Here is a 25071-nt window from a genome sequence, read left to right as displayed (position 1 = left end):
CCTCTCGGAGGCTGTGAGCCGGGGGTACCGCTCGTAGTTAGTGATTTGAAAGTAGTCGGACAAACCCTTTTCCCGGCTGTGATAGGCTCGCTAGCGTCGGGGTTGGCTGTTCTCTTCTCACGATGTCTATCTTTTCTTGAAAAGTTCGTCTTGAAAATGGCGTTGTAATTATATCTGCGACCAAATCGATCTCTTCTCCTCCTTCAGCCATTGTGGGTTGAAAAAAAACAGCTTGTAGAAATCGACACAAACTAGCTCGTTCAAAGTTTGCTAGCTCTGCATAGCTCTGCCTCTCAATAGTGCGTATCCAATCAAAAGACGTGGACGTGCTGATGTTATCGTACGCCTGCTAGCTGGCCCCGGTGTCCCCAACTCGAAATCTGATTGGTTAACGCCACAGTTTTGTCTCTGTTCACTTTAAGCTACAGGCGCCCGCACTGTTGATCCTGAAGGCCTAAGGGCAGATTTCGTGGACCATGGCAACACATCATGGCTGAAATATGATTGGATAAAAGCTCTAACATAAAGGCCAGACCTCCAAATCTCGATCTGAGGCTGGAAGCAGCGCAAACAAGAGGAAATGCTATGAAATGAAGAGAATAGACTATGGGGAATAATTTAATACATATTTGTGGAAAGAATATATAAAAATTAAATGTATATTCTGCCCTGACGGCCCGCCACTGATAAAAAAGAGACCACACATATGGTAGTTTTTCTTGATATGGTTCTGTTGAAAGCCCCTCCTAAAAATGTTTAGTCATGGGCGGGAAAATATATAATAAAATCAAATGAAAGTTTCATTTGTTGCCAAGTTTTGTTCTAGTTTATTTTAGAGCAGACTGATTACTGATTATTCAACATTTCCAACGCAGACTTGATTAAAGCAGCTTTTAATGATTGCAAAAGAAGAATACGCTTCATAAAGGGCTGCAACTAATGATGATTTTCATTACAGTTAATCGGTTTGTTTTTTTATTTATCTACGAAATGTAAAGAAATGTGGAAACTGTCAATCACAAGTAATGGGATCTGCGATTCAGGAATTTGAACCGGGAAATGTTTCTCTAAATACAACTCCCAAGATTTCAGACTGCATACACTCATCACACAGTTAAATTACTGGGTGTATGTAATGTTCCTCAAGGTGTTTAATGTCTTTCCATTCTTGACTTGTCCGCACCGCTCAGTGGCACAGTCAATCAGCTGCTGGTAGTAAAACCAGAGATGATAGCAAAATGAAATGTAAAGCATAAAAGAACAAAATGTTAAGTGTTTAAAGTGAGTTAATAAAATAAAAGAAGATATTAATTATAAATTAGATACTTTCAAGTTTCCATTAGCTGTAAAAAAAATTGCTTAAATGTCAATTTAAGTTTAAAAAAAAAAAAAAAAAAAAAAAAAAGAGGTGAAAATGGCTTCTTGATCTGCTACGCTATATTAAACTTAATTTGAATTTAGCAAATTAGAAGATTTTCTTGTAATTCATTGTGCAAACAGTCAGGATAAAATTCCGCTCTCATGCAATCCAGGCTGATATTTCTGTGAATTTATTGCAAATATATTGGTATCTTGGTATATATGTGTTTTGCTGAAAGCTTTCGAGCAGCCCTCTTGTTTTGTTCTGTATGTCCCCCATACTGAACATAATGTCAACATTACAATCAAGTCTGTGAAGTTTTCTTTTGTATTCCACCCTTTCAGTCATCTGTAATGATCTTCTCCCACTCATATCTTCTCCCATACTGCTGCGTAGGGGTCTATTATTATAAAAAGAAACCCATTGTGAAAAAGATCTCCTTTTTATGGCCACTGTAATGAACTTTCCTGCCCCGTGTTGTCTTTCCATGACTGTTGTGTGTGTGTGTGTAGACAGAGTGCTCTGCAGCAGTGGGAGGTGAAAGCAGGAAGTGTGTCTATGTCAGGTTGAGAAAAGAAAAGTGGAGCAGTCAGCCAGGCCAATAGGGATGCAGGATTGCAGCTTATTGTGGGACAGGATAATGGCTCTGTACGGTTTACTGAGGGGGGAAGAATCTGAATTTATCTGAAGGCATGCGGCTGCAATTTGAAAGGAAACGGTACAAAAGCAGAGTGTTATAAATTATATGACCAGATCTGATGTAGGAATATAGATGACCTCATCAATAGATTGGAAAAGAAAACCAGACTTCCTCCATGGCAGTGCCTCAGTACCATGAAGAAAAAGCATGTTTTAACTGATTGGAGCATTGCCTGCGCAGTAGCTGCTGTATTCATCGCCTGCAGCTGCCTTCTAGTTCAGTCCTGTCCAGAGCGAAGACCTCTCTGCACCCATCAAGAGGCTGAATGAATACTTTTAAATACCCAAGATGCTCCACTATTCCTTTTTTCTCCAGTTTACGCCTCTCTTTTGATTCCTTTTTCTCTCTCACAGATATTCTCTTTTTTCTTCCACTCCATCAAAAAGCATCTGCCTCTCTGTATTCTTCCACCCTCTCTCACGCTATGTTGGCGATCGTTCTGTCTCCTCAGTTAAGGAAACACATCTGACTTGATGAATAGATACAGGCAGGTGCTTTACAGAGGTAAACGTAAGGGTGAAGTGTAAATCTTTCTGCAGGCGTTAACGCCCCTCCATTAAAACTCCCATGGTATTACCAAAAGGTCGTAATGCACCTAATATTGCACAGCTCCGTTTATTTGTGGTCTGGGTTCTGATTTGATGTCTTACCATTTTCAGAGCTCCATTTCATCTATAAATAATTCCGATGCTTTATGATATTCATTATGGTGAATGACTATTTCAGAACAGAACCTGTGATTATCTCCGGGCCCTCTAATGATACCACTGCCTATTGATTCCTGGGAATAGCCTGCCTTCATGGGATCCCAGACCCCCAGCCTGCCTGCTGCAAACAGCCCGTGTGTTATTAGCTGACGGTTGGAGGCACTAAGGCAGCTCATGAGGCTGCGTCGAGCCGCAGGGGTGAATACGGTGGACAAGTGACACATGCAGTAGAAATGGAGAAGTATTAGCATATGTAAGTTCATAAAGCCGGCATTGTATCTGCTGTTGTGTGTATTCCACTGCTGCTTTCTCTCTATGTAAGGACTTGATAATATCTGAAGTCATTTGGAAAAGGGCGTGACGACACAGTAAACATTTATTGTATGTGGCAGCAGGGGAAATGAAGGAGCAGCGCTAAAGAGTTGGTGTTTGTTATGCAGCCATGAAAGTGCCTTCCGCTTCTATAAAATGCGACCAGTTGTATGAATTCTTTCTTTATTATCCCTTTATTTATTTACTGCTGTTAGTATTGTAAAGTTTTGATTTCACCAGATGGGAAATCACAACAGCACAATGATTTAACAGGCCTGTGAAACAGAGGGCCCACTTCCATAATGTGTTTGAACTCTCGGGAAAGCTCTCGGATTGTCTTTGAAGTCTCCAGCTTCTGTTTCGTCATCACATTCACTATAAGTTAATTACAGCCGCCGTGCTGCGATCCTGAAACACGCTGTTTGGATTCTGGGGTGCAGACGGCCATGTGTCTTGTTAGAAGTTGCTTTGACTCGAAGTAACGGAGGAGAAGTTTGTGAGTTTAACTTCACTCAGTTCTGCTGTCGATCCCTTTGCCCTTTGGCCGGGAAATGCACGAGTGTGTGTGTATGTGTGTGTATTTGCGTGTGTGTGTGTGTGTGTGTGTGTGTGTGTGTGTGTGTGTGTGTGTGTGTGTGTGGATCATAACACAATAAAATAAAGGCTGGCCAACATTCAGTTGTGAGAGTATTGGCTGTGTTTCACATGTATTTGAGTCCCTGCGCTATTTAAAGGCTTGATTTAAATTGATGTTGCACCAAAATGTTGATCAATCCATAACTTTTTTCTATATATATTTTTTTTTCTATATATATTTTTTCTATATATTTTTTTTTATATATATTTTATATATGTCTGTATAAAAAAAATAAAAATATATATATATATATATATATATATATATATATATATATATATATATATATCATCAGGTCCAGTCTTCCTCCATAACCTGCATCACCTTCTCTGGTCAGAACATTCCACTCTCATCAACAGTCACCAATCTGGGTGTTAAAATGGATCCTCACCTGAGCTTTGAGGCCCACATCAGACAAACATGCAAGAACTCCTTCTACCACCTCAGAAATATTGCCAAACTCCGCCCCACACTCTCTCTGTCAGATGCTGAAAAGCTTGCCCATGCATTTTTCTCCTCCAGACTTGACTACTGCAACGCACTTCTCATCGGGATTCCTAGCAAAAACATCTAGAAGCTGCAATACATCCAGAACAGCGCTGCTAGGATCCTGATGAGAGTGTGAAAGTACGAACACATCACACCCATCCTCAAATCACTGCACTGGCTCCCGGTCTCACTCAGGATTGATTATAAAATCTCCCTTTACACCCATCAGTGCATTCACGGAAATGCTCCATCCTACCTCAGAGAACTGCTCACCCCACAAACCTCCACTAAGAAACCTCCGTTCTGTAAAGGCTAACCTCCTCCTTCCCCCCAGGATCAAGCTCAAAACCATGGGAGATCACGCCTTCTGCTCTGCCGCTCCCAGACTCTGGAATGCTCTCCCTGAACATCTGAGGACGCCACAGACTGTGGATGCTTTTAAAACGGGCCTAAAAATACATCTTTTTAACAGAGCATTTTGCTAGACTTTAACCATTTTAAAGTGTTGTCTTGTCTGTCTAACAAATGTTTTTTGTTTTTTTTATGTATATTTTGCTCATCGTTTTTACTCTGTAGCACTTTGAGTTTTGTTTACGCAAATGAAAAGTGTGCTTATAAATAACATTTATTATTATTATATTATATATATTTTTTTTAATATATTTTTTATATATATATATATATATATATATATATTTATATATATTTTTATATATATATATTTTTGCATTTTGTAAATATATTTAATTTGTCAAAATTGATTTGTTTTTACAAAATTGTATTAATTAAGAAAACAATTATCAGTTGCAAGTCTTACCACACAAGCACATCAAATAACAAACTTGAGTACACTTTAGCTATGTAGTAAAAGAGCGAATGAGCGAAACAGAACTGCTGATCTGAAATAACTTCACACTTGACACTGCGCTTTGTTGGCTCCTCAGCAATACACTTCTTCCATTGAAGTTAGATGGAGAGAAAAAAATTCCGATCATGTGACATAGTTTAAGGTCTTGTGAAGATGTTACCCAACATATTGTCTTCTTTAGATAATGCTCTGCTCTGTTTGTACTGTGCTTTTTCAAAGGCGAGATCTGACAAACAGCGTGGAAGCACAAGATTACCTCGGTATCATGTCCTTTGTCACACTACTATCATTGCAACGAACGCACATCCTGCCAGCAGCCACAACCTTAAACCCTTGATTCACATATCAGCCGGCAGCCCCTCTCAGTAATTGGCCATGACATTATTCTTGCTATGGTCAGGACATGGTACACTTGTGAAATATTAATTACTATTTCTTTCTGCAGACTGGAAAATGAATTGTCTTGCGATCTGTATGCATGAAAAAGCAGCTTAATTATAACAAAATGTGTATTTGTTATAATTCAGAAAGGCAGGAGTTTTTTTTTTTGTTACGGTCGAGGTTGAACGAGCACGTTGTGCCGAGTTAATGCGTCTCTCCAGCAGTAATGAAAAGACACCCACCTGTCTAGCAACAGTGCACGGGTGTTACCTTTCCAGACATAATCATGTGTGACATCAGTGTGATTTTGAAAGCCTCTAGGTGATACGAGCGCAAACGACGCACCTTTTAGCCCATGAAAACACGTCGGAGCATCTTTTTTTTCCCTCAACCAGTGCTTTTGCTTTCACTGTATTACCCATTTCCACTTTCCCTGGTAAATTAGATGTAGTGAGAGATTAGTTATACTGTGGATGTCTCTCACATAGCTTATCCTTTCATCAGCTCCATGCCACAGTAATATCAGCCAAAGAGGCCTCCGTGCGCTTCAGATCCATCTCCCTGTCTGATATGAGGTATTTGCAATTCCATAGCTCTATATCGCCCGCTCAGATCGAGCAGAGGGAGGGCTCGCGGGGACGAGGCGAGGGAGCAAGGAGTAGAATACTTTTTCCCCAGGAAATAAGACCGGAGAGTGTGATTGCTTGTTCTCAGCTGCTTTTTCAGCTCTTTTTCAAGTAGAGGGATTTGTCTGTGTATGTGCAAGAAGATATTAACAAGATGCCGCCGCTTCTGAATTGTGTTTGGGGTGAAATCTCCTGCGAGTGAGGAGCAGAAAGTGCAGATGACAGAGGGATTAGATTGATAGAATAGATTTCCCTTCATGGGTCATAAAAAAAAGCATAAATGAGACATGCAGAAGCAGCGCAACCTGATCAAGGAGCTCTGGACTAGCTTTCCATTATGACTTTGTATGTGTGATTTTGCATATTGATGAGCTAATAAATAGTAAATCCCCTTGTAATTGACCTTTTGATTTAAGATTCTGTCACAGTCTGGCTCTGTTAAGCCCTCAGACTTGACTGAATTGCAAACTTTGTTTTCTGTTTGCTGTGTTTCCTGTGCTGCCTTTTGACTCTTGACTCTTTTGTCAATCTACACTTTAGTCTTTTTCTGAGTTCCTCCCCTGCAAACCAGCTCCCTGCCTCATCATCTCACCCCCCTCACCTGAGCTTCTCCACCTGCACGTCCTCCCTTCATCAGCTAAGATTGTATTTAAATCCTGGTTTTCAGTCTTCTTTGGATTCTTGGTTTTGTTTTGTGATGTTCAGTTTTGACTTTTTTTTTTTTGGACTGAACTTGAACTAAAGATATTTCTCCAAACAGTTGACCTGCAGTCTCCTGCGTTTGGCTCCACCTGCTTCACTCTTCATGACACTACTTCTTTATACTGTATCAGTCAAGAGGGATTATTGAGAACATTAAGACAAACATTATTTATTATTTTTACATGAGTGAGTGATTTTGAGTACATTTGGCTTTAAGTATATTTTGCTGATATTTTTGAGTACGATTTAAATGCAAGACTTTTACCTGTAATAGAGTATTTTAAGATTGCATTGGTACTTTTCTTTACGTGCTAACGACATGAGTAGCAGTGCTGGTGCTGCGACAGCTTCATCAATATGACTGACGCCAGTTTATCCAGAAGCATAAACTTCAGCGGTGGCAGCAAAGAGCCTCAGCAGGCGCCCGAGGGGTCAAGAAGCTTCTCTGTCTGTACTCAGCAGTTAGGAGCAGAGAGACAGCTCTTTGTTTGGCCTGCTATGAAAAGCTTGTCTGTCTTCTGCCTCTGATGTTCTCAGGCTTGAGGCCAAGTCAGTGACAGAAGGAGCCTTTGCACCGCGCTGTGTCCTCTGCCAGAGAGCCGCAGAGAGGCTGAGCTGCGTCGTTACATGGAAAACACAGCAGAGAAACTCTTTTTCTCACCTCTCATCTCCAGCACGGGGTCGAGGTCACTATCTCAGGGGAGTTCACTTTTTCCAGCTGTTGACACTAATTGGAGGAGTGGTTAGAAAAATGTTTTTGTGGAACGAAAGGTTTACGCAGTAGGTGTATTTTAGTTAAACGGTTCATTCCACATTTCTTTTTTTTAATGCTTGATTTTCCCTTTTTTAAGAGCTGAAAACAGACGCCAAAGCTTAACAAACAGGATTAATGTTGCTAAATGAAGCATGCAACAAGTGCTTTTCCTCACTTGGCGTGTCACATGTGCCTAACAATAACCTTCCTGCCTGAAAACTTCCCAAACATCAGTAATATTGATCACATCAGGCTGCTGTTATTCATGCAATGGAGGTGATGCACTGCCATCTTGTGGCGTGCAGCTCTTTGTGCTGTAGTGAATGTCAGGTCTCTCCCACTTGTCTCTCTCTCTCTCTCTTTGTCACTCTCTCTTTCTGATGTGTTTGAAGTGGGCTGAAGTCTCTTGAGAGGAGACGGGACCCCTGCAGAGAGGCTCAGCCCAGGACTAAATAATGCTTCCCACTGATCTGCACAGACAGTTCCAGCAGTACTGTTGTCCCTACATATTGTGCAGACACTTACAAAACGCTGCACAGTGAACCTACAGTTTGTCTTGTTAAAGATTTAAAAGATCACAGAAAGCTAGCCTCCCTAAAAGAGGAAAACAGAATGCACTTTGTTAGGAGGAACAAAGTGCTGCATCAGTTTTGAAAAGTTCAAGTGTACAGAACTTGCTGTTTTGTGACCTCCAGCTGTTGTTTGTCTCTGTTATCTCTATATCAGCGGAGGCAACTCAGCAGAGACTGACGGACAATTCAGCGAGAAACAAGCGATGTCAGGAACTTCTGGGACTTTCTATTCCAGCTGAGCAACTCTTAAGGGTTCTTCTCCTTTTAACAATGACTATCACAGCAACAACTAAACTATGAAAACAAGGTTGAGTGTAAGATCTAACGATTCTTTTCATCATCAGTGATTCTACCGATTCATTATTCTATGAACTGATTCGTGCCAATACTCGAATGCCTTTTATTGTAAGAACAACTGTCCAAAATATAATTTAGAGTAAAAGGAAAACTGGAAAGCTGTTTTTAAAGCAAAGTGATGCCCACTTAACTTCCTCCACTGTGCTATCAGACTGGTTTCCTTACATCTAGTGATTGTGAGCTCACTATGTAAGTTCTTCAATTGGCTCACAACACGAGGCAATTAGGTTGGAACTCATTAGCATGCATTTTCCTGTGACACTAAAAGCCTTCTGCGGTGTGCGTTCATGTGTGCTCTCTCCGTGTCTGCATCCAGTGTACGTGTGTCTGAGGTTTGTGTGCTGCCAGACGGGAAAGCCTTCTGCAGACAGTCCTTCACTGAATCCTACAGCCATAGTCCAACAGCCTACATCATCCACCGAGGCCAGCTGGTTTTAAGGGGCCATATGGTGACAGAGGAGAGCGGGGAGGCTGGCACAAGAAGGCCAGCATATGCAATATTTGTACATTCGAAAGGCCACATAGGAACATGTCTTCATGTGTGCAGGGCCAGGCCAGAAAATATTACAATTTGATACTTCATACGCCTTTGTAATTGTGTGTGTGTGCGTGTGTGTGTGTGTGTGTGTGTGTGGAGCCTGCACTTTTGTGTCATGTATTGCTGAAACCATGAATTTTAAGGTTGTTTGTCAATTTGAAAAAGCATCTAGCTCAGCTGTGTGTGTGTGTGTGTGTGTGTGTGTGGACGTGTGTGTGTGGGTGTGGGTGTGGACGTGTGTGTGTGTGGACTACTAACTCATTTTGCTCGGGGTTTGCAGAAGCACACTCACCGTTGCCCCTGTCAGAGCTCCTCCCCCACAACCTTTTACCATGCATGCACACGCATACACACAACACACACACACACACACACACACACACACACACACACACACACACACACACACACACACACACACACACACACACACACACAGTGAACAGAGCACACAAATTGGTCAACTGTCAACCTGGAGGTTAAATTACAGGCCAGGTGGAATTCTGTTCGAGTGTTACTGGAACACCTCACTGATTAACTGTCGCTGCAGTGCTATATAAGTGGCATTACAAGTGCCACCAAGGAATGAGGAGGTAACTGCTCTTAACGTCTGCTAGTTAGGTGCTGCAATCTTTAGTAAGTCCAACAATTTAAAATGTTGAATAGAAATGTCAATTGTGTTAACGTCTTGTCTAAAAGGGCTAAAAACCTCAAGGTTGTCCTTTAGAAGAAAGAATCTCGATATTATGAGATGTATTGTTAAAGTTGATTTCATGTCCTGAGTGTGGCGCAAAGGGGAGGCTCGTGGAGTGCTCAAAATGGAAAAGGTTTGCGACACCAAATGTGTTGCTACTCATTTGGGGAGCATTAGCACACACGGCACATGTCATGGCAGTCTGGATAGTAAGTGTTGAAAGATCTTGTTCTGGATATGAACAGTTGGACAATGTTGCAAATATTATACAGGGTTTCTACACTCGCACACACACACACACACACACACACACACACACACACACACACTCTGCTCGGTGACAAGAGCCTGTTAGAGCTCGGGGGGATCAGCGTTGTTAATTAGAAAGTACATAGCCAGTGTAATTGCAGTGAGATGACGCACATATACAATTAGCCACTACACAAGTTCATTAAGAAAAAGACAAAGGTCTGACAGTGCTATAGTCACCTTGGCGTTGGTACATAGACCATGCCGTGTGCCATCGAGTCTGCTTGTGAAACGCATCCTCCCCTGGAGAGTGTATGTAAGCCATCGTGTGTGTGTGTGTGTGTGTGTGTACAGCTTGTCTCCATAGACACACTCCTGCCTGCTTTTGATGCTGTTACCTGGAGAGAATGTCAACAACTGTACCATATATGGCCACAGTACAGTATGTGTACACCATCTATAGTCTGAATTAAGATTGGATCTTCAGTAATGCTTCCTTATTTCTGCTTAATATTTCACACTTCCTTTCTCGTTTTAGCGTCACTTGTACATGATGCAATTTCTGTGCAAGTCATATAGTTTCTATCTCACTAACTTTGTGCGTCTGGCAGAACTGTATGTAACAGCATGTAACTAATTTACCAAATGACTTGTTTTCCTTTTTTCCCCATTAGCTCATCTTTTTCTGTAGTGTTTCTTTCTGCAGACATAATTAACCACAGCTATGCAGCATCTTTACCTCTTTGCACCATTCCTCATTGGACTGGAAAGCCTCATCTGTTTTGACAGACACTACAGAGAAAAGTGCATTGATTTCAGAAGGATGGAGAGTGAGGGGAGGGAGGGGGGGCGAGTATGTGAGAAGAAGAGAAATGGGGGAAAAGAGAGAGAGAGAGAGGGAGTTAAAACAAAATGGGAGGGAGGAGAGAGAAGGCATGATAATGAGCCCTACCTCTGACACATCCTCCTGTTTCTATGGAGACCAAGGAGCCAATCGTGTGGCCCTGCTGAGGACTGTACTACTGAGAACAGATAAGAGGGTGGAGAGAGGCGTACGCAGATGCTTCTCTGTGTTTATGAGAGGCAGTATAATCTCCAAGTAGCTCTGCTGCAGGTCGTCTCTTCTTGCTTTTTATTTAGGAGTGGCTGCCTCTCCAGGCACTGGCACCAGTAAAGAATGACCATCATCCACCATGCTTTAAAAAAGAGCTTCAGTTCTTAACAGACAGCTCATTTAGCTCCTTGGCTCTCAGACACCACCCTCCTAACCCTCCCTACTCCTCCTCCTCCATCACCAGCCACCCCCCCACCAGCCGCCAGCCTCTTGGAAGCTCCTTCGTTACATCACACACACTGCTCTCTGGCTGCCTGTGTTTGTGACTGGGAGGGAAAGGGAGAGTGAATGTGAGTGAGCCCGTGTGCGCACGCCGTCTCAGTCACGCAGTCCCATTGACCAGCATTACAGGATGGACAAACCAAGCGTGTGGCGCGCCGTGGTGAGCAGCACGGACCCCAGGCGAACGAGAGACCCAGGGTCCCAGTCAAGCAGACCGGGCTCTGCCATGGGTTACCGGCTCTACGACATGTGAGTAACATGTTCAGTGTGAACGCTGTCGGATAGGGCGGCACTGGTGTGGCTGCCATTCATGGAGACAGCAGTCGAGTGGGTGGTTGTGGAGGAAAACACGGTGTTTACCTCTCCAGTGTCTATGCTGAGTCACTTATGGCATCCAGACCTTGCTCTGTCCTCTCATATTCCCTTCCTATGCTCTTAGTAAACAACATCTCTCTCCAGGGGAGGGGCGACGAGGTGGAACATTTCAGTTTGTTTGTGTGAATGAGATGCAAGACATGTCACCAGGATGAATCGATACTGTGTGGCTTCATACGTGGATGAACTGAGTGTTGTTTTGTATTTGCCCACTATTCTTACTGAAATCACAACAGAGTCATGTGAGTGATGCTTTCAGAGCCTCGGGTGGCTGAGCAAAATGACTCATATTTGGATGATGCTGTGACGGCTCTTACTGGGCACATGAGGTTCTTGCAGCTTCTGCCGTATCTTTGTGGGTGTGAGTGTGTTCTTGTGTGTGATTGGTACAGTGTGTATGCATGTGTGTGTGTGTGTGTGTGTGTGTGTGTGTAAAATGCGGCTGAGTCTGAGTTGTTATTTTTGGGATAGTGATGATTCCTACAGTCTCTGTGGAAAGCTTGTGTCCCTATTTCAGTAAATCATATGTCAGATCTGCTGCGATGAAGATTAGATTTTATTGCTACGATAGCGTTTGTATTTTTGCTATGTTGCTGTACAAGAATGTTCAGCACATAACTCTGCCCTTGTGCAGTACTCAACATCTTCAGTATTTAGCTGAATAAGCATTCTGCTACCTTTTTATTTCTCTGCAGAGGCACATTTAAGTTTATTTTCTTTGCTCTAATACGTATAGTCTGCATCACTTTAGACCCTCTGGTTCCTTTACAGCTCCGTCAGTGTAAAGATGTATGGGATTTTAATTTTCCACACATGTACTTACCAGCTGGTGCATAATGTTGAGCTGAATTACCCTGTCATGTCATGATCTAATATCATACGTGGGGATCAGTCATCTTAATGAATATGAGACCTTCACGGGTCTCCACTGAGTCCTTCACAGGCAATGTGCCCCCGCCATGCACCGGCTTGAATCTCTGTCTTGTGTACATGAACGCATGAATACATTCCTCAGAATCTCAAGTTCCTTTTAGTGTACCAGTAATTCTAATGTTATCACATGCTGCATTCTGTTTTTGATGTTGCATAACAGGCAAATCATCTCAGTTTGTCTGTGATTCCGAGATAGTGGCTGATTTCTTTCCCTCCTCTTTCCTTCCAGCTTTAGTCCACAGAGATGCTTTAACCACAGAAAGTCACATGACCGGGCCGAGAGGCAGAGCTCAGGAAAGTGTGGTGCAAATCGATGACTTTGTGAAACCGTTGCTCTTGTTGTGAGCGGACAGAGGACATGTGCCGGAGATTGACATTAATATGTTGGTTTGACTGTCTGTCAAACAGACTGAGGCTCCCAGTGTCCAATACTCCTTTAATGAGGAGCTGGAGCGGGATGAGACTGTTCTGCTGTAAATGTCATTTCATCGCTGACAGGCCCCGATCCCTCTGGAATGCTAATTCTGTGCTTTCAACTCTGGAAGGCCAAGAAGAGGATAACCTGAACTTGGCCCAAGGCTTTCATCGGCCTTTAAGGATATTACACTTCACTACTCTGGCCTGAAGGCATGTACAGGTTGTCTTGGGGTAGAATACTCTAAAAACGGCGGCCCCCAACCTTTTTTGCTCCACGGACCGGTTTCAATTTCTCTACGGACCGGGGTGGCAGGCATAAGTGCCGAAAAGGGATGCGGATGGAAGTGGTCATTTTTCAAAATAAAATACCCTGCAGACTAATGTAAATATAATGTTTACAAAAAAAAACGTGATTCTTTCTGTGCGGCCCGGTACTGGTCCGCCGCCCTATGGTTTGTGACCCCTGCTCTAAAATACAACAAGAAAATTCCCTGAAATGCATGCATAGCAACTACTAAGGAATTAAAAATAAGTAATCACACCTGTTAATGTGTCACTCTGTTAATATGCTGCCATATGTTAAGCTGTTTGACAACAAATGTAGGTAATTCTTGGCCATTATAGTTTACTGGTGCAGAGCACAGCACAGCAGGACCACACAGCAGGGAGAGATGTATGTTTACACTGCACACATTTTGTGAAGTAATGCACATAATGCAACCGTAATGGTATTACTAAATCCACAGCCCTTGAGTTGGTTACGTCTGAGGGGGTCAAGACATGGATCTCTACAGTCGTGTATCTCTATTGCTGCCCAGCTGTGTTGTTCAGCAGTTGTTAACCTGGCTCGTGTACGCAAAATGGAATAATCACTTTCTAATATTATGTAAATGTCTGTAATTCCAGATTACAAGAGATATGTATCGGAGTTGAGATGTGCACGTCTTTTCTTCCGATACCAAGTGCTATGGTAATCCTTTTGTCCGTGACATTACCATCCACGAGGTTTGATCTTTGTGCATGGATTTTGTTCTGGCATTCATAATCGCTTCACTGTACTCTGCATGCTGAATATGCAAAATTGCATGGACAAGGTGGCTAATAAACATCAATGGGCTTTACCCTTCATTGAGATAATGTCATGCATTCTCAGAGGGCGTTCATGCCAGAAAGCCGTTACAGCAGGAATGCCCATTTCCCATTATTGGCTGAGAGATCTTAATGCGATGCCCCTGTTCAAATGACGCCGGCGCTGATGGAAAAGAGAGTGCGTCACCAGAGCTGTAAGGCACTGACGGCACAGTCCTTCACTTTGAGCCTGAGCCTTTGACGGCACAGTGTGCTAGGTCTGCAGACTGAGCACACAATGACAACTGCCAGAATAGCTCTGAATTTGCCTCCACCAGAGACGGCAACTGTAGGACGCATGTCGCTGTTGCATTGAAACAACAACTGCAATACAATGCATCACATTGCCAGCACATGTGCTGGCACAGAACATGCTGTCAGTTCATATTGCATCAGTGGATGATGTTACAGGGCTAGAACTGAGTCACTAGTTAAAGCAGGGATACATGCTGTATGTATGTGCAGGCCTGTCTGCGTAATAACCTTGCACTTGGCTGATAGCCACAGTGACTGTCTATTGCCATAACTGACTGTATTCATTCTGTAAAATGGAAATGATTGTAGCTGTTAAAGCACCGTCATTATTACCGAGGAGGGTAACGCTTATTTATCGATCAACCGTTTGATCCCTTTTGAATGGTTTTGACAGATAGCAGTACACTCACATCTTCAGAAGTCCTCTGCTGCTGCACTAATACGCTTCTGACAGAACGGGCTAGAGAAGACCAGAACACAATCGAAGTAGCGTATAAGAGGTCGTGCATGGATGTGAGTTGATCATAGAAGTGTTAAGAATCCCCTCACTGAGGTGTTTTGACAGCACGGAGGTAACGAGAGCTCGTACAGTAGATCACTGTGTCAAGTCAGGCAGTCTACTGTACCCTTTCCCCCCCACTAATGCTTCAGTAGCATTTTGGTGAAAATTGTACTATCTTGGCTCAGGCCAAGCTCGGTCAGCTGTCATTTGCACATTAAAACCCGAGCAGCAGGACATCTGCTTTTTTTTTTTCAGTGTGTGAGTTTGCAGCTGGAGCCGTGTCAGCCATGTGTAAGGATTATCAAACCAACGGGAGCTGTTGGGCTCTCACAGGCACATCTCAGTGGGTTAAAGTTTCCTCAGGGGAGTTGCTAGTGTTTGATGCATCCATGGTTTGTAACAGCCCATAATAAACTCCTGCCTTTGCCAACAGCAACGTCAGAAGCGACAGCACAGAGGAGAGTTGTGTGCATCGGAAAGGGATGCGTCTCCAGAACATTTTGTTCCTCTGGCGAAAATAAAACCAGATATAAGGATATGTTTATCAGCAACAATGTTGTATAATAACAACCATGCTAAGATACCGCTGAGCATGTTATCTCGCATATTGATTCATATTTCCACGGTTTGCTGTTTACTGATTCGTAATGGCTTTAAGCCATTTCTACACAGTGCATACCGACTGACTGTGTTCTTTCTTTACATTCAGTCTCATGACTCTGGAATTTGCATGCATGCTGTCCTTATTTCATACGAGACATGCTAATCCTATCAGGGATTGTAAGCCGTGAATCATGGTAACGTGTTAACATAGGCTCAGTTATAAGCCTACACATTATTCCAAAAAACTAATCATTTATGTGATTATCAAAGACGACGCAACCATCTTCTCTCTTTCGTAGTAGTGGTGTACTTTAGACTCGGCCTGCTGCGTTGGGTTGAGCGCTGTGCTGGTGGTCCTGCGTCTAAGTGTCCCCTCTTTGACAGTGGAGACGGCGCTCCTCATCAGTTCTGTTACCCGGCCTCAGGTTATGAAAGGCCTTCAAGATAGCTGTTAGAGACTGAATGCTGTGGGATCCATCTCCGACCAGCCACAGAAGATTTCCCCCTCCCCTTTTTTGTTCTCATTTTTCTTCGCCTTGCTGTTTGTCTGCCTGTGCTTTCTGCTTTAATACAAAGCCAAAGCTGGAGTCTGCTGTTAGTATGGATCTCTCTCCTCCTCCATGTGTCTTTCTCTCTCGTCCTGCTTTTCGTCTCCACACCCTCCTTTCTCCTTCATCTGTTCTGTCTTGTCCCCCTCCACCTATCTTGTGAAGGGCTGAGCTTTCGGGCTGGGGGCTCAACAGTACTGTACTGTACAATCTGCATGATGCGATAGTTTGTTCTCATGTTCTGTCACTTTCACATGAGATTGTCTCCCCAGAGCATCTCTGTAAAATGACGATATGATCTGTCCCGTAATATAAACTAAACATGCTAGTCAGATACTCTTGAGCTTCTGTGCCTCCCTCTTCACCAGTAATGGTATCTCACCGCCGACTGCAGCAATTGATTTCTTTTTAAATCCCAAATAGAAGAGGAAGCACAACTGTGTGACGCATCAAGCGAGGCCCATATGCAAAGAGTTAAGGTTAGACAGTATAAATCAACATCATGAATCATTTCCCATGCAGCTAACATAAACATGTAGAACATGTTTAATGATGTAAAAAAGCATGTTGCTTTTGTGTGGAGTTGTTCAAGTTGGCCACTCGTGTTCTGTGGTCTGCCATTTATTAAATGCTTCTCTGATGCGGTATGAATAAAAAAAAAAAAACATGAATTTCCATGATGCATGTTGAGTCATGACTGTCAGACTCCTCATTCCCCCGATCACATCAGCAGCTCATCGGCTCCCTAAGCTTTGAAAGCATGCATACTCCAATCTGCCACCAGGGGGTGAACTTTTCTAACGCATGCTTTCAGACGGGCTGTCCTTCACACAGACGATATGTGCTCATGTTCTTCTCCCGACTTTAAATCCAAGTTATAATGAAGTCTTCATCACTTATTTTCAGTACAACTTTGCTAGCCCTTATTCTGTGATCCATAATGGTTATTATATATTTTTGCTGTCTCCATCTATCTTCTTTGGGGCCCCTTGACTGGATCAGTTTGAAGGAAGGCCTTACAAGACAGTCAAAGGCTCAGGGTTAAGGCTTAGGTACAATCAGGTTCTTTGTGGGCAGAAAAGACATCTTGCAAACAAGTCGATGTTAAGGTCTCATCGTCTTGCATGTCTGTAGTAATCTGTTACATTCTTGCTCCAGGTTCTTATGCATACATTGTTGCTGAGTAGGACTCCCTGACCGATACTTTTCATTCAGTTACCTGTATCACCCCTTCTCACATGCCGTGACCGCAGGATTTTCTGCAGAGGGCTGTGCTCTTTGTGATTATTGACTGCACATCTCCCGCTTAGCTGTAGGTCGAGGCACGCATTGTGATAAGTGGAAAGAATGCTAATTTGACTCTTTGCACTTTAAACCACAGACATAACATGTTCACCACACATATGGACATGCCAATGCCTGCCAGTGAGCAATCTATCCGTGTACTTATTAAATCATATCCTGTTGTGCTTGTTTAAACACTTGCTCAGCTCGTCATCGTAAGAAAAACAAATAATAGCCATGTCATGTGAGCTTGAATGGGAGCCACCTGTGTTTTATGCCACTTAGTGCGGCAATAATTGCTCTTCTTTGCCGTTGACAAACTCTAGTATGTTCTGAAACAGTGGGGTTTCCACTCACACTCACCACTGAAGGCAACCAGACAGGAATTAGAAAAGGGGGAACTAAAAGGGTTCTCCATCTGGCATGAACCACATGAGTAAATCACCATGATGAACAACAGACATAATGTGCTTTTGGAAATTATTTTAAGTGCAGTACCTTACCTTTTTTTAACTGCAGCCTTAATTGCTTTTTTGGTGGGTTTTATTTCCAGCATTAGCATTTATGGCTAAATATCATCTGATAATCTGCTCTAAATGTGTCTTTACTTACCACTGAAATTCAGAGCGCAGACATTTAAAATAGAAGATAATCCCACTTGTTACGTAGGGAGAATGTGAAACGTTAACTCGCTGAAAGCTGCGTTTCATCAATGGAGATTGAGATGAAGAGCACAGATAAAAGGAAACCCTGTCAGTGTGTGGTCATTCTCTGTGAGATGTGTGTGTAAATAAAGACGTCTGAGTTGTGAGAAAAGGCTGATGAATGATATGTAGATTAATTAATTCCTTAGTGCCCCTGCTGTTCACACAGGCTCCCAGTATAGCCTTTGTGCTGCTCTGGCCTTTCTATATCTCGGCTTGAGAAAACAGAGGAAGCCCACATTATGCCGGGAGGTGTGTGAAAAGAGTCATGTGGAGATCACTTGTCAGACGAAACGGATCTAACTATACCAATTAGTGTATTAATATGTAAATACTCGCACACATTAATGCATGTTTGTTTTATGTGCGTGTTTGTGTTTGCATGTGCGACTCCGCTTGTTTGTGTAAATATGCCGTATTTTTCAGTGTTTGTGCGTCTGGACCGGCTGAATATTAATGAGAGGCCCTTCCACACCCCTTTCCCATGACTGCTGGGACGGGGTGGCACAGCAGCGTGGCACTGCATCTGAGGCAGATAAAGAACAGCACTGTGCTTGTGTTCAAGTGCAAAAAAACCCTCTTTAGCGAGAAAAGACAGCAACGTTCTGTGTGTCTGCAGCACGTACAAAAGCTTGTAATGAAGGAACGAGCATCTTTGATCCAGGTGTAACACACTGGCCTTCTTATACGCAGAAATGACATTTCACCACATTCTCTCTGCATACCTCTTCCATTGCATCATTCATATCAGCCTTGCAGTTTAATCCAGTTTCTAAACTTCTCTATTGACCATAACTCAGCATTTGTTTTCTGTAATCCTCCATGAGCTTGATCAGACGAGTAAACATTTCCTTTCCTTTCCCTAACACGGACAACACATGAGAGCACTTGAAGCTCATATTTACTTGAACAAAGCGTGTTTATAAAACTCTTGTGGTCGTACAACATTGCAGCAGCCCCTCCCCGCTAAAGATCCGACCAATGGGCAGGCTGCTCTGCGAGGCTTCCATTTGAAGCTTCAGTAGTACGGTAGTGTTGCCCAGCAACCTGAATCGGCACATTTCTGGGAGGTCCTGTGTGGATGGCAGCAGCAGTAAGAGGGAGACGGATACGGAGAGAGCAAGAGACAGAGGATCAGGAGAAGGGGACAGAGATAGGAGGAGGTTCAGGATTTAACTGGAGGAAGGAGAAGGATGGCTGAAAGAGAGTGAGAGAAAAGACTCTCGCCTCCATTAGGAAGTTTGTTTGTGCAGCAGAGGAGGAGGAGGAGGAGGAGGAGGAGGAGGAGGAGGAGAAGAAGAAGAAGAGGGCCATTGATGATCCATGTGCCTGTTCAAGCAGAGATGAGCGACTTTTGGAAGATTCCTCCTCGTATCTGCGCTCCTACACTTTCCAGTCCCTGTGCCTGCTGGAGCGGTGCAGAGCTTCGGCTGTAGCCATGCCGTCTCAGAGGATCCTGGATTGACGCACTGTGTTTAGGGACCGGCACAGAGGACAGAACTGACTGACCTGGATAGGAGCTTGAAAGATTATTTAAGGAGGTGGATCCTGAGCATTGATACCGGGTCCAAATCAGTCCCATCGAGGGCTCGTGGAAGGCCTGGCTTCCTGAGTCGGTGATGACTGAGACGGGTCCAGGAGTAATGTGGTTGTTCTGGGCGGGTTAAAACTACTCAGGCTGTCATCCAGTGGCAGCGGCGAGGCTGGAGCCCCAGAGGGAGGACAGATCGTCCACGCCACGGATTCACTGGCTGAAGAAATGAGCAGGGTCCTGCACTTGTGGTGCCATGGTGCCTTTTAATGCTGTTGGATCCCACTGCTCTTCTGCCCTGTTGAGTGTCTGAGCTGAACATGTGGAAGTTCAAAGCGTTCTGCCTGGATTACTGGCATGTGCTGTGTTTGCACCCACACAACAACTTTTACAAAAGGTACGTTTTTTAAAAAGAGTTAGATCTTTTCTTGTACTTCTTGCGTCTACGTATTTGGGGGACAAGTCATAATTATCACAGAGTGCTCTCTGCTCGTTGAAGAGCTCCCGACATTAAGAGTATCAATGTGACTAGAAATAAAATCAAAGCATCATGGCTGATTGATAGAGAAACTGCTGGAGTACTCTCACGCTGACATACTGACTGACTGAGAGAGACGTTACTCTGGAGCGTGCGAGCTGGCTCATCGATTTCTCCGAGCGAACCAGGCTACGACTGTTATTTTGTGGAAGCATTTTGTTAAGTAACTTGACACTTAGAATGATCTCATTTGTGTCGGTTGTCTGTTTAGCCTTGGCACTGCTGGAATGCACGCTATGAGCTGGCTCCGGCTGAATTCATTCATCTCTGTCCCACTGGGACCTCTCCTCCATCACCTCTCACCCACTGCCTTATCTTCACCTGATTACTGAGTCGAGAAATCCATTTTATATGACTCTATAATGCGTTTTGGGATTTATTCTTCTTTCACCGCAACATGCCAATCATGTCATCAGATTTGATTTAATGTCCTTTGGGGGACACTTGAAACTGTAAATCACAGCAGAGGATGCAAGCTCTGTAACAGCTTGAACATTTCCTTTTTCTTTGATTGTGTTAGATTTACCACTGAGGTTTGTTTTTCTCAGCTTCCAGGTGTGTTTAAAAAAGGTGCACACTTCCTCTGTCACGGTGTGTAAATGACTCACCCCATCCCCCTGCTGCCTTGTTTAGATCATTAAAAGAAACCTCTATTTTTTTACTGCCTATCACGACACCGATATCTGCTTTTCAACATTGCATACATACACGACACTCGCTCTAACTGAGAGGCACAAAACAATCGCTCTGTGTTAAAGATGTCTGCTTTTAATGTTTGGGTGGTATTCACTTTTAGCTCAATCTAGGTGCTCTGTAATTTCCCAATGTGTATTTCAAGCTGCAATTTCAGCTTCAAATGACTGTAGTTCATCAGAATTGCTACTTCACTCTTATTCAACACCATTTAAATCCGTGGTTTTGCAGTTGTACAGACGAGAGCTACAATATTTTTGTTCCGCTTCCCTCCTGCTACACCAATAAGATCTAACCTGTGATGTTTGCGGAGGTTTCCTTCATTTGCATCCTGTCGTGCAGATGTTTGATGTCTGAATCAGATGTGAGCTGCGGTGTGAAGACACTGATCCAGAGCCTGTGAAACTCAGCTGTCACATCTCTGTATGCTAATGCCGTCACACATATACAAAACACACAGCTTGTCATAAGCATTACTATTCTGAAGGTGAGCACACAGTATGTTTGTGATACATTAATAATGCATCGCTGATTTAGCTGGCAACTCTTCTTTGAACGCAGACTCTTAACTAGCTAACTGCTGCTAATGGCTGATTCCAGTCTGTGTCTGTTTCTGGCATTATTTAGCGAGATGGTTTATCTTTTTCCACACACAACTCATAATGCAGGAATATCCTGGTCATTGGGCGTAACTCATTACATTGCTCTGTCTCTAGTGTAACATAGTCATATTGTATCCCAGGACTGAGACTGTGTTTTTGAAGCCAGGTCAGTGTAGTAACTCAAAACAGCCTCTCCCAGCTGCTGAACTGGGGTTCACCCTCCCTCCTGCGTGGCCTTCCCATTGAGAGCTGTGTGATTGTTGGATATGTGCCCATGTATTACCATACACGCAGAGACTGAAAGCTCTCATGCTCTTTCTATCTATCACTCTGTTTCTGTCTCTGTCTCTCTCTCTAACAGTAACTTCCACATAAACACACGCTCCCATCAAACGCACAACATAGGCCCTGCCCATCACCATTGAGGAGCAGCAGATGAGTGAAAGATTGCATTGGACGGGACAAAAGGGAAGGGGTGTCTGCAGAGAGCAGAAAGAGGACTGGTGTGTGGTTCCTTGTGGGTGGAGAGCTTTTGTTAAGAAGAGGGATGATTTTTCTTCTGCTATACGTACTGGGCCTTTACCTTACTTGGTCATCAGGCAGCCTGCTAGAGCAGCAGCCCAACATAAACTCGGGCAGTGAGAACTTCGAAAAGGCGCAGACAAAGTAACTTTAGCAGCGAAAGAATGAATTTCTCTGTGGGTTTTCTATGGAAAGTGAAGGATGTGGGGTGTAATTTGTGGTCGAGAAGGGAGTGAGCACAGACTGTACTTCTGGTGCCTCTTTTAGGGGGAGTTGCTGCAGTTTAGTGTTTTTAAAACTTTTTTTTTTTTTTTTAAACTTCCCCATAGTGCCATGCGCACTTTTTTCGGGCATGTCTGATGCCTCCGGTGATGTCACTGCCAAGTGGAATGCGATGTGGAAGTACTGCATTACCAGCCGAACTATAAGGTAGGAGACCATCTGGCAGAGGCCGGCGTGGATGGCAGTGGCCTGCAGTATAAGTGGTGGTTGTCGTTCCGACTGACCGCAGCAGTCTGTGCAGATATTTCTGACGTTCGACTGATCAAATAACATTCCTCTCTATATGCTCAAGCTTGATGGTTTCCTTTCCAGAACCACGGAAATATATGATCACTGGAAAAGGCAGACCGTGAACTGTAAAGACATTTTCAAGGTCTTTCCAGAGCAGTCTACTTTTATCAAGGACGGGTCTTCTGTAATGAAGGTTTAAGAATGATCTGAATAATTTTCATCTCTTTTAAGCCTTATTATCACTTAACTTTGTCTTAGCTGAGAAGTGTACCGCAGGAATGTCCTCTGGATTCAAATCTCTCTCTGAAACCACAAAGATTACCATTATTCTGTACTATATAAAAAGGGATTTATTTCTCCTCCTATTAGTATTCATCCATAGTGATGGCAATATGTAAATGTTTGACCATCTTCGAGTCCCTTTCTATGACATCCACCTGCGACTTCTAATCATGTAGCCTGCAGGGAAACTCAAAAGTACTCTGTTTTTGTTTACCAGCGCTTCTGTAACTCACATAATCATGACTTTTCCCAGCGTACAGGCCTTTCATACAATCCGTCTCTTATTTCTTTTTCCCCTAAACTTCTTTTTTTTTCTATTGTTACTGTTTGTTTTTATTACATCAGATTTCTGACGGCACAGGGAGGTTCTTAGTCGTTATATTAGTCATCCAGCCAAACATGCTGTATATACATAACTGAACATTAGAAACATAGTCCAACACAAATGTAGATGTTTAATAAATTAGTCAATATTAATAGTTGACATACAATTTACAAAACGTTTGGCTATATTTTAAAATTGTAAAGTTGTTATCTATTCCAATTAACATTCATATAGTCAGAGCTCTGTGATAAAACACTTTTGACATGTAATGCAACCTTATCTAAAATCCTTTTTTCTGACTTTTCCTTATGAATTGTTCTTTACTATAAGTCTGGTTTTGGGTTTTGCTTATATGGATGAAACAAGACGGGAGGCGATAGGACCGAACATACCCTTTCCTTAAATGTAAGTATTGGGCTACTTTTATGACAGTTAGGCGGATTCAAGGCTCTGACTTCATGTCACAAACAGTAACTGCCCAAAGTAAGCTCCTCCTTACTCCAGTCCTTAGATTCCCCCTCCCTTTGCTGTCTGTCCTTGTATATCCTCCTCCCTTTCCACTGTCCTGAATGGAACATGTGCTAAGAAAACAAAGAAAAAAAGAACTGCATTTCTGAGCTGTAAAAGTCCTGAAAGGGTTCACGCTAACCTGTTAAATGTCCGAGAGAATAAAGTAACATGGTGATTCATGACCGAGACAGGAATCCACTAGCAGTGACACCGTAGACACCGCGCTTCATCTGATATGACTCTGGCTTCTGTGTCAGAGAGTACCGCATTACTTATTTAATGTGTTCAGATCTGGAGCTTGTCACTAGTGCCTCCTAGTCCCATGGTGGATATCCATGGAAAAGGAGTACAGGAGGAAGCTCTGTAAAGTCTCATCTAAATGAACTGGGATGTTAAACACCGCCTGACAGAACTGCACCGCTTCATACGAGGTAAATGGCTCCAACAACAGGATTTAACTCTGGGGGACATTAGCACAGATCAGAGCGCTGGAGAGTAGGTGATTTAACATCATCAAATAAGAGCAGGCTCTGACCCCCTTGCTGGTCCCCTGCTTTGGTACACTGGCTTTATGACAAGTTAGGCCTTTTTTTTTTTTTCACTGTTTGTAATGGAAAAGTAGCAACCTGCCAAAGCGAGTTTTGCAGTTTGACTGTGGTGAGTGAAAAAATACTCTCCGTGGTGGAAAAGCTTAGACATGTCTCGTATTGGAAGCCGTATTCTGGTCAGAAATGTCACGATGATGGAGATCTCAAGTTGCAGTTCGCCTTAACAGAAACAAGTCTGCTGTTTTTCTTGCCTCGCAGATTGGGTGCTGAATACATTAAATGCATAGTAATGTTCCTTTTGTAATTATAGTATGTATCTACAGAGGTGGACCACAGTTACCCAGACTGGCGCCATGCCCAAATGTTTAGATGTTCATAGTTGATTCAGCATATTCACCTGTTTTCAGGTTGTATTTCGTACTCTGTACTTGTTGCCTGGCCTCCACAGGGTTTTTTGTTTTTGACCATAACAAGACATCCCTATGCGTTTTGTGCTTTTGGTTCTCAGTATCTAGATTGACTTGACGTCTATGAACAGACTTTCATAGAACTTTTTTTTCTGATCTATGCTTAAATTGCAGTCAGTGTCCACAGCGCAGAATCATTTACCCTTGTGTCTCCAAGAGGGTCATCAACATTGTCTCTCATCTTCTCTTCTTCTTCTTCTTCTTCTTCTTCTTCTTCTCCATAGTTCTTTTATAACACCTTTTATGAATGCTCATTTTCTGTTACAGCCTGGCCTTGTTTGCTGAGAGGACATGTGATCATGACGGTAATAAATGGGCTAATGTGGTGTGGCCATAAGGGAATGGCTTGAGAATAAACTACGGTTTCACTGTCTCTTCTCACCTCCTACTGCTGCAGGGTTGCACCATGATGGGAGAATGTATTTGTGAACATTGCCTCTGCTGCAGTATCTACACTGTTCATGTAAAGCTGAACCGCTTTTGAAATGCTAATCATCTGAGGAAGCCCG

General features: G+C 43.1%; 1 protein-coding gene across 7 annotated transcripts in view; it reads left to right on the top strand.

The window, feature by feature from the left end:
- The window catches only part of iqsec1a (IQ motif and Sec7 domain ArfGEF 1a), an 81197-nt gene that overhangs the window by 21972 nt on the left and 34154 nt on the right, over positions 1–25071 (top strand). The window contains exon 1 of one of the 7 annotated variants that reach the window (XM_029436442.1): positions 11345–11531. The exons of 4 other annotated variants lie outside the window; for them this stretch is intronic. In XM_029436442.1, the coding sequence (XP_029292302.1) occupies positions 11413–11531 (119 nt within the window). In that variant the 5' untranslated portion in view covers positions 11345–11412. Of the gene's footprint in view, positions 1–11344; positions 11532–19382; positions 19960–22257; positions 22347–25071 lie in introns of those variants that run through there. 2 more of the 7 variants (XM_029436444.1, XM_029436445.1) reach the window with 2 other exon arrangements.

Source organism: Cottoperca gobio, chromosome 7 (genome assembly GCF_900634415.1).
Source record: "Cottoperca gobio chromosome 7, fCotGob3.1, whole genome shotgun sequence".
Classification (NCBI taxonomy): Eukaryota; Metazoa; Chordata; class Actinopteri; order Perciformes; family Bovichtidae; genus Cottoperca; species Cottoperca gobio.
Note: the sequence above shows the minus strand (reverse complement) of the source record. Positions and strands in the feature narration are given on the sequence as shown.